This window comes from Manacus vitellinus, unplaced genomic scaffold (genome assembly GCF_001715985.3).
Source record: "Manacus vitellinus isolate BGI_N305 unplaced genomic scaffold, ASM171598v3 scaffold_8_pilon, whole genome shotgun sequence".
Lineage (NCBI taxonomy): Eukaryota > Metazoa > Chordata > Aves > Passeriformes > Pipridae > Manacus > Manacus vitellinus.
Window position 1 is genome coordinate 19,767,257 of NW_021940864.1, and position 10,730 is coordinate 19,777,986.

General features: G+C 38.8%; 1 protein-coding gene across 1 annotated transcript in view; it reads right to left on the bottom strand.

The window, feature by feature from the left end:
* LTBP1 (latent transforming growth factor beta binding protein 1) overlaps positions 1-10,730 on the bottom strand; it is a 190,371-nt gene that overhangs the window by 41,148 nt on the left and 138,493 nt on the right. The window contains exons 20-22 of the mRNA XM_018085320.2: positions 10,024-10,146; positions 4,648-4,770; positions 1,989-2,114 (exon numbers count right to left, since the gene is read on the bottom strand). Of these exons, the coding sequence (XP_017940809.2) occupies positions 1,989-2,114; positions 4,648-4,770; positions 10,024-10,146 (372 nt within the window). The remainder of the gene's footprint in view (positions 1-1,988; positions 2,115-4,647; positions 4,771-10,023; positions 10,147-10,730) is intronic.

A 10,730-nucleotide genomic window follows, 5' to 3' on the forward strand; every position in this document is an offset into this window, starting at 1 on the left:
GAGCAGACTGCATTCTTCTCTGACCACTTTTTTTTTTCAGCTGTGCTCAACAGTGAGGCAAAACACCTGCTACCACTTTTCTTGCAGCAAAATCGAAGATATCCAACCATATCCTTCCTAAACACTGGGTGAAATGTATACCTGCTGCCAAAAGAGTCCATGAACATGCTTTGGAATTATCCCCATTACTTGAAATCACAAAATACTTCCTTGTCCATCAATCACTGGAATAACTCAGATTTGCTCTCTCTAGCCTTCTTAACCAGGCTTTTGTCTCGGCAGTAAGAGAATGTTTCTTTCAACTTATGCCATGATTACAAAACAAAGCAAAACTTTAGAGAGAAAAAAGCAGTAAAAATACTGCAGGATTTTTTTTTTAGTTATCAATAATAATTAAAACACAAATATTGTGCTTGATGTCATGCTATATCTAAATATACAGCACTTATTCCCTTACAGCAGCATAACAGCGTTCTTGCCAGCAGTGTATTTCATTTCATTACAGATCACATTACAAACTACATGGCAGGTTATGTGCCAGCTCAAATAATAATGCTGTAATGCCAGTTTTCCTCTGGTATAAGTAGAGGGAGTAAATGCAACAAGTTTCAATACACCTTGTCCACTGAAGGACGAACATTTTCACTATCCCTAAGTGAACTATGAGAAGAGTTAACCCATGAAACCTAATCACACATGGATTTACTGGCCTATAATTTGGGAGAAAGAACAATTGCTTAATTCTTGGATGCTTGAGATCCACTACCCATAGGTTCTCAGTGCTTCTTTGCATGCATCTCGCCAAAATACTATCACAAAATTTTTTCCTTTCTGAACTTTTCCAACAAGGCTTCTTGTCCTGAACAGTTCTCTCATCCTTAAGAACAGACATCTGTCATCCAGTTAGGGGATCATTTGTTTTCTGTCAGCATCGCTGACCACAAAAAGCCTCATAGCTCCTTGGTATCACCGAGCACAGTTCTCCTACTTTAAATTCTGTGCAGGAGAACAGCATCACTAGCAACTGCGTGCACTCCATTAGCAACAGGATATATTGTCAGGCTATAACCACATAAAAACCCTAGTCACACTAAGTTCCAGGCTCCTGGTTGATGCTTTCCACCAGTGTTATTACTGGAGTAGCTTTCACAACCTTATATGAAAGATACTTGTATAAGCATACCTGCATACACTTACAAACAATAAGCTGACTTAGCACTTTAGTAAAGATCTAATTATTGCTATTTACTCCATTTCTGCCATTTCAAAAGGCCTGAAGTTCTATCATAGGTAGCATTTCACTACAATTTCTCATTGGAGTTACTTCTCTTGTATGGATGCATAATCTGCATATTTAAAAAACAGAAAGTCTGGACAAGCAAGATTCTGTTGTCTCCGACACAGCAATGAGAACATTCAGGCAGCTCAGGCTTGTTGAAAATGTACTTATGCTTCAAATGAAATAATCCTAAATATACATGGTAGGAAGATCTTACACACTGAAACTTAATCAGAAGCCTGAGTTCCAAACACACTTTACATGCATTTTACATATATTTATTCCTTCCACCCCTACCATAAGACAGAAATAATTTCCTATCTATGAATATTATTGCAGATATCCACTGGTTTCATTTATCTCAGCATAAAAATATAATTCCCTTCTTTGCCATCGTTAGGTTAATACTCCTTTTTTACCAACTTGCTCAAAAAAATGTAATCCAATGTTAAGATAGCAAAATTATTAAAAATCAAGAAATGTAAAGCACAGATTGTAACAAACGTTAACTCCATTATGCTGCCCATTTTCTAAATTTCCTGTTATACTTCTTATGATTCCAACAGCAACATAGCACACCAAGTATTTATGAGAAAAAGAATGAAGGACCCTTAAGTGGCAGATTTTGGAGTTAATAGTAGAAGACTACTCTTCTCACCCAACTAAAAACAGCAAATCGATGGGAATGGATTATTATAACTTGTCTCACCTTCACATGTTCGGCCATCTGCAGACACAGAAAAGCCCCGCTCACATATGCACCGGTAGGAACCATCCGTGTTTAGACACTCCCCGTGAGGTGAACAGAGGTCAGATCTCTCACATTCATTGATATCTGAAAGAACAGAGACATTAATAGCTTTGCTGATCATCGTATCCTTAATATTAAGCCTAAGTTCAATTTATCTTAAAAGTAGCTTTTATTTCCAGTAGCTATGTAAATAGCTATGCGAACAGGGTTCATTTTCCAGAGCAACCAAATGTCCTGGGATCATTCCTAAACTCTGTATAGGCATCATTATATTCTGCTGCAGCATATTCTTTCTACATAACTCCCTGTGATGAGGATGAGCAGAGAGAAGAGAGTGATTTGTGCGATATCAGCATAAGCTCCATCCTAGCCAACACTTCTTCTGTGTTAGAGGAATTCTCAGACAGCTCTATCTGACTGCTTTTTGATTGCTGCACACTGGTCAACTTCAGCATCTGGCTCTACATATTACTAGCAGGTTTGGATTTGCATCTTTCCCAGTAGGTTGATTTTCTATAATTTAAAGCCAAATGCTCTTTTTTGCTGATGGAGAATGGGAACGATCCAAAAAGGTTGCTATATGAGAGTTTGTCATCATTGTCTGTTTTGTTGGGTTCTTTTTTAAACTTAGAAAGCATTTTTCAAACACCACCTTTCAAACTTGTGAATTTGAAAAACAAGTATTTCTTTTTGATTGATGTCTCACCTTAGCAACCAATTCTGCCCCAGAATTTAAGAACTGCATTCTTTCATTAAGGAACTATCACTTTCATATCAATTACCATTCACATTGTAATTGCGTTTTTGTATTTTGCTTTACAAAAACCTATTAAGATGCATTCAGTACCATGCTGAGCTCAAACAGAAATTTACAAACAAAACTTATACGTCTCATTCTTAACTGTATCTTTTGTTGTTTAGATTCTGTCTGTTGTTACAGCCATCCAAAATGCATCAAAGTAGACAGTAGTTTTGATATACTAGAGAAACTATGATTTCAATACCATCATCTCAAGACCATGACATCCACTATGGAATTTTGTTTAGATACAAACTGATTCTAGCCTGTGTGTAAACCTTCTAGACTTTAGTGTCCTAAAATCATGGCCATGTGCAGAAAGGGAAAAGGCAGCTTGGGGAAGCTGTATCTGCATGAGGTGCCCAAGGAAAAGTCATTGCACTGTGCTTAACACAACACCCACATGTATAAAGGTCTCTTGAATTCATAGCAAATGCAAACCAACAACTACTTCCTGAAGCTCTCTGGAAGCTGGGAAGGGTGGGAGATCGGCAATGACAAAGACAGTATGGCAGTATTCTTGGGACCTACACTGTCCTCAAAATTTAGCTGTCAGTTTCTTAAAACTGCTAGAAAAATATTGGAAACAGAACCAGCTGATTACACAAGGTAGAATGATGTACTAAAAGACAGGAAAACAAAATTAGCAATGTTAGGCAAATAGAGTATAATATGTCTGAAAAAGCAAACTGTAGTTTCTCATGTTTTGGACTCTTTTCAACTTTGCTCCTTACCAAAACGCATGTTCCTAATTTCTAGTCCAGTCCAGATTCAACTTGCAGACACTGCATTCTGTGATAAATTTGCCAGTTTAATTCAATAGCTCTCTGTCTGTACTGTCTGTCTCTTAGTTGGCTCATACGTGCTTTCGGTTTTATTATATTTATCCGTTTAAAATATGAAGCCTATATCCTACTACTTTAGATGACAGAGTGAAGAGAATAGAGGGATAGCAAAGCTGGCAACGATTTTAGCTTGTGATCAATTCTCTTTCATCTGCTAAAGCAAGGTCTAATACAGCACTTCTATATGCTGAATGCAACATTTCTGGAATTAGAAAGCAGTCACATATAATACTCAGAACTTTTACAGGGAATTTACTTTGGTTGCAAAAGATCTTCAACATCAGCTGGAATACAGTCTCTTAGCTCAAGTCTAAACTGTGCATAAGAGAGCAGCCAAAGCAAAGTCCAGTGTCCTGGTCCTACAGTCATTTAGAGCATGAACACGCTCTCACTTTCCAGCTCTGATACCACGGTTCCTGTCTCATAAAAACGGATGGCAAAATGGAGTCGTGAGGCATGCCTGGGTGTTGTGCCAACACAAAGTTGGGATCATTCAGAACTAAAACTTGGGAAGTATTTTTCTGGGTTTGGCAACGCTGACTCAGTCTCAGATAACACATTCTCTTCCTCCCCACCCATCCTCCACAAAGTACTGCAAGTGTTTTAGAAGTCAGAGAGGTTTATCTAATGTGACTTGACACTAACTATACTGCTCTTGCTGTTGCATCGCTAATTCACAACACACAGAAGGTTCTGTTACAACAAAAGTTTCCAGGACCTGGGAAAAGAGGAGTACTCTGTCTCTGTTAGTTCTAATATAGAATCTCTTTCAAGTTATAAAGGCTGAGACTTCAGCCACTTGAAATAATTTTTCAGCATACATTTACAGAGAGTAATACAAAATGAGTAGGAAAGTACTACAAATGATAAATGAGTTTTTCTTCCTCAGCATGATCAGTGAATATCATGAGTTACACTTACAAACTTGTACATTTATAATAATGATCCAGGTATTTTTTACAGTATTTCATACCTTGACATCCCCTGTTTGCTATCTGCTGGAAACCATCTGGACAAGTGCATTTATAAGACCCATCAGTATTTATGCATTTTCCTCTAAGGCAAATATTGCTGTCTTGAAGGCATTCATCAACATCTGAAATGAAAATTCAACTGTTGAATTAGATGATGTAAAAACTGATGAAACTTTTAATAGTGATACCTTGATACTAACATAGCAACTTGAAGCAACTGTGTGCATGTGTGGAAATCAAGTTTACTACCGTTTAGGATGTCCTTTTACTTTTTCTTTCATCATATCATCAAACTTCTCTTATTTCTAGAGGGTTTTGAAATTTGAGTTTGTATGTGATTTATTCCTAGCAAATACGACTCACATGTGCCACGTGCACCTCTCACAAAAGCGTATCATAACAGTAATGCAGTTAAAAAGAAATCCAAGCAGCTGTACATTTAGAAGACAGACACGAAAAATACCTACTAATGCAAATTTGCAATATGCGTCTTTAGACATGTTTAAACCACTACACTGAGATCCCTGGGTTGGAAGTGACTTACTCAGACATCCCCCTGAGTATGGGCGAGCCCAAGCACAGCTGGTGTGTCACACCAGACAGGACATGCCTACGAAGACTACTCACAAAACAGCCACGTGGGCAGGAGGCCTGCAGGACATGTGCATACTGCTGTGCTAATGGGTACTGCATGCAGTTCATGCGATGCAACACAGCCATTTCACAGGCTTAACAGCTTAGTCATGAAGCTGAATAGCTGCTTTTGCACAGTGCTGCACCCAAGTCATAAATCCAGCGGCAGAGTCTGGGCATGCAGGGTCTAGTTCCCAGCTGCCTATACACCACACTCCCAGCATCAAGCCTCAAGCCTGTAGACTCTGCCCTAGTATCTTGATATCCATGGGCTAAGTGTGCTGGCTGACACACAGCAGGGAAAGTTTCAGGATACACACAAGACATAAGGTGATCAAATATTTCAAGAACAGGACACTGGTATTGTCTCCACCTAAAGTCTTTTCTTCCAGTTGTCTTTCAAAGGGCTTAAAGGCAGCCCAGTGGAGGAAACAGAGTATGGCTACTACGGGTATAGGATTAACTCAGCAAGTGCCTACATTCCAGTGATATTACACAGTTTTGGTTTCACTACAGCTAAAGATCACAAGATATTTGATGACTGTACCTCTGAGTTTTAAAACCAAACAGAAAGTGAGAGGGTCAAACACAAAAAAGCGTCTTATAAGCAACTTCCCTCTGTCTCAACAGTCCCCTACCTAATAATTTACTGAGTCTATTGCTTTGATAATGTAGTGTTTCCTTTGAAAAACAGTAATCAAAGACTTTTCCCAGTGCCTTTGGTTATTCTGATTTCTTAAGCATGGATTTTAGCTGATTAGAATTGTAACTTTTTCCTGTGCTGCAGGAATGAATAACAATTGTAATTAAAAAGAGGACATGACCTCATTTCTACATTTATCTCTGGAAAGCCCACACTATATACCTCTCCTTGGGATTTAATCTATTTGATAAAAATAAGAAATAGGGATAGCTTTCTTACATAAATGAATGTTATTGAAGATAAAATTGTACTTAATGTTGACAAAGTTGTGACCTTTAGATAACCACGTTTTATAATGATTTTCAACAGAGAAATAAATTGTGGCTTATTTAAAAAGCAACTGATTTTGACTAGGATCATGAGAAAAAACTAATGACTCCCTTGTGCTAAGTTAATGCCAAGTCTCACAACAAGAAGGTGCCTTCTGCCAAATTCAGTCAAAATGCATTATTTTCCATATAGGATGCAAACCTCCCTTTCTCTGATGCAACTCTTCATAGATCCTATAGCTGCTGCAAGAGAATCTCCAGAAAAGTCAGAAAGTAACTCCGCTTGAGTGCTTTTCACCACCCTTTACACATGCGTCTGAGTGTTTTGGCCACAAGAATCTCTGAAAGCTCTTAGAAGAACACTGGAGCCTCTTATGCTTCAGACAGACTTTCTTGCAGTAATCCGAATTCTTTGAGATTTACAGTCTGTATTTACATCCCGCTGGTGAACATTCCTACTTCCTGTAAGTTGAAACAAGGACTCACAAGTGCACTCACACTTTGTGTTCCCTCTTATTCAGAGCAAGACTGAGCAGATGTCTCAATGTCACTTAATCTCAAGAACAAAATGCTGAACGAGAGACTAAGGCAGAAAGAAGATAAACGTGCATGTGGGTATGTATCTTGCAGACCTCTGACTACTAGGAAGTAACCTCTTTTTCTATCTTCAAGTGGAAGGTTTCCAAGCAGGTAATACCAAGTCTCTGGAGGTACCGCAGAAGGAAAAAGTTCCTCAGCCTTGGATAACAGGGTATACAGGCATTTACATTAGGAATGGACATATGGATTATTGCTCTCAAACAGAACTGAACGATTGAAGGTCTCAGTCCAGCTTTCTTATTTTCTGAAGAGTTCAGCACAAGGATGCACATAGAGTGCATATACTGCATGTATACTTGTATAAACCAATGTATATAAGTCATTTGCAAATAACCTCTATTCTTAAACATGTAAAATATTGTGCAAAGACTTCCAGACAAAAACTTGAGCCAGAGAGTTGCAAAAATCACAGTTGAAAATGAGCACAGCATAATTCTGCCAAATTCTGCAATACCGCTAGAAGTCTGCACAAGTTATAATGATCAAACCTGCAAACTCCTTCTTGAGCAGCTACCTCTTTAAGAAAACTTCTGAACTAGAAGAAATCCTAATTAAACAAACACATTTCTTGCAAGTGTTTTGCTAATCACTTTGGCTTTGCAGCATCATACATTTTTGGGTATCCTCTGATGTGACAAATGCCCATACCTGACGCTTTGAGAAACTGGACAGACTTTGAACCATTTTGTTCTTTCCAGACAACTGTGCTGGGCTATACTCACAGTTTTTGTCATCTCTTTCTCTCTTTTTCTGTGAAGTGTTAGAAAACATTCAGGTAAATAGGCTAGTCCAAAGATCAGAGGCCATTATGCAGAGAAACACTGGATGTCTTGTCAAGGTGATTTTGTCTTCATGGAAACTCCACCCTGTAGTTCACACACACATCTGGCTGAAGTAACAGTCACAAGAAAAGCCATTTTCATGAAGATGGGAACATGGTTGTGAAGCTGAGGACCTTCACTGATATGAAAATAATACAAGATTTAAAACTGTAGCCAACTCAGTTCCCCAAATGTGCACTGAATACTTCAAGGAGCCTTCAAAAATAATTCCAGTACAAAGTGAGGAAAACCAAGAGTGTTGAATGTATAGCAGCTAGAACAGTAGAACCAACCATTCCTACTGACATAAGAACAAGCACAGTTTGTTTAAACTTAGTTTCCAAGGTGCAAAAAGCAGTCTGCAGTATCCTATACTTCAGAAAATTTTGAAGGGATATAATAAAAGCACGGAAGAATTCCTTCCACTTCAAGAGATTAATAGATTTTGTGGGGGAGTTGTAATATTTACGAAAAGTTTCAGTGAACAAACTGTCTCTACAGAAATTAATCCCTCTGTCACGGGTTGGAGAAGCTCTAGATTTGGTTGCAGACTTGCAAATGAGGCAAAGATTCTGGGGTGAGGGAGCAGTTTTAACGTTTTTCCTTGTTTGATCCAATCCCTCTTCTTTTGCTTTGAAAGAGTCCGAAATTATTTTGTCTTGAAAACTGCCTTTGAACAAGATCAAGAAAAAGTTGAAAATAAAGCATGGACCATGGTCCTGACAGGCTGGGCGATGGAGAGCTGCAACAGTTACCATGACTTCTTGGGATGTATGAAATGCACCAAAGCAGTCTGAAGAGAAGTTTGGAATCTCATCTGCTGAAGAGCAGGCTAGATGACCAGTTGTCAGGAATGATTCCTATTGTCTGTTTTGCCTTTGGGAGGCAGGAAGAGCCATGATCCCTTTCACCACATTTTTCTTCAATTCTTGACACAGTATCTCTGCATCTGCTTCAATTCATGTAGATCTTGAAGCCAGATGAGAGTAAAATTCTTTGACACAAGTTTCACAAGCCTTGCATCATCAGCCCACATTTCTTGAAGCTGATGCAAGTGATGCTGGTACTCGCCAGGAATTCTGAAAAGTTTGTGTTAAATTCTTCCACAAATGTATTCTTCAAATAGGTCAGTACCAAAGAGCAGCAGTGTGCTATGGAGATTTTATGAGATTATCCTCATTCCTTGTTGGTGAGAACTTCAAGAGGTGCTGTCACTCATTTTCACAATCCAGTATAATCGCTGATGATAAAGTCCTTTATAGGTTTGTTGTGAGAAAACAGCATTTAGCTGGCTCAGAGGGAACTGCTCTTTTGCCTGGGTCACTTGAAGAGGAGGATTCACGAAGGTGAGCCTTCCAAGTGCTGTATGGAGGATAACCCAGCAGCAGAACACTATTTGGTAGAAGAGCAGTAAGAAGCTGTATCTTCCATGGTATCAGCAGTTACAGAAAGCACACTAGAGGCCGAAAAGATTTTATGTGCTAATACCACATGTACAGTGAATCTTAACTGAGGTTAAGTTTTCTGCTGCTAGCGTGAGATAAGAAAGTAACTGAGGTACAATCTTTTCTGAAGATCACCAGTAAGTAATTTTACATGCTCAAGGTGATCATGAGTAGTACAGCAGTTGTACCATATCAGGTGTTACAGCCAATGACAGAGAAGAGGGAGTTGCTTTGAAACGATGCACTAGAAAAAGTCAGTTTGCCAATTACTGGACAAATAAATTGTTCTACTTGAGACACAATAGAAAGTTTTTGTTTGCTATAACACAACATTTCTCCCTACATTTACTGTACATCTTTCACCTCTTACTTTTGTTTTTATGTGCTCAGTACATAGGTCATGGTGCAAGCTGTGACCTCCAGCAGATCCACTGGAGCTCGTCTTACACTATATACTTTCTCCTGCCAGTGCACATGTGATTGTTGAGCTGGCTTCAGGTTCCCAAAACCAGCTAGAGAAGAAGTTTTAACTTAGCAGGCCCCCATGAGAATAGCCTCTGCTGGCAGAAATTTTTATAATATGGAACCTCTGTGTCAGAATATAAACAAGAAGGTTTGGAAAGGCTTCATTGTTTTCAGTAATAATGTCAACTGCTCTTCCAATCTTACTGTTGGAAACACATGTACTGATTTCTTGTATATGGAAAGATGACAGGGACTATTTCTAAGAATCCATTAATTATGTGGCTGTGTAGGTGGGGATTACTGAAGGTTGACATTATAGAGAAAGAAAGAGAAGCAACACATATTTCTGTTCTGTTCTCAAAAGAGTTCATGCCTATAGGTGAAATACTCAAGACCTTACTGAAAAAAATGAATGGGTAGCTTAAGTCCCTAAGCTTACCCTCACACTGATCTCCAGCAGATGATAATGAGTAACCTTGGCTACAAATGCATCTGAAAGATCCTTCTGTGTTCCTGCAGCGTCCATTTGTACAGAGCGATCGGTGCTGGCATTCATTAATATCTGCAGCAGAAGAGACAGTGAAAATGTAACACACATGAAAATACCCATTACTAATCAAATGGTGCAAAGATCAATTCTGAACAAAACAGCAAAGCAGAGTGTCAATATCCAGTACTGCTTCTCTTGTTCTTATTTATTAACAAATACAGACAGTCAATATGATGCATAAAATTATATGAAATTGCAGACTGCATGTTTTCCTTGAGATGACTGTGTTCAGCATTCTGTCCTGCAGTGTCAACTTATCCCTCTGCACAAATGGGTACACACAGACTCACAAATACACACACAGGCCGCCTGAGAGCTGCTTTTGTTTCTATTGTATCTGGCAAAGGTAACAAGTCAGTCACTTCAGTGAGTCAGCAAAACCCACAAAATACTTTCCAGCAGGATCATCACCTTTTAACAGGGTGTGGTTTTCAGATGCACACTGACAGGCTGTTCCCCTGTTAAGTTGTACATTAAGGCTCCTTAAAATACTTGCCTTGTAACAGTATTAGTCATCTAAGTGGAGGGAAATGTCTCTTTGCTTCCACAACACTGCTAATCCCTCTGTGCTTCAGTTCTCATAAACTGGGGTCAGC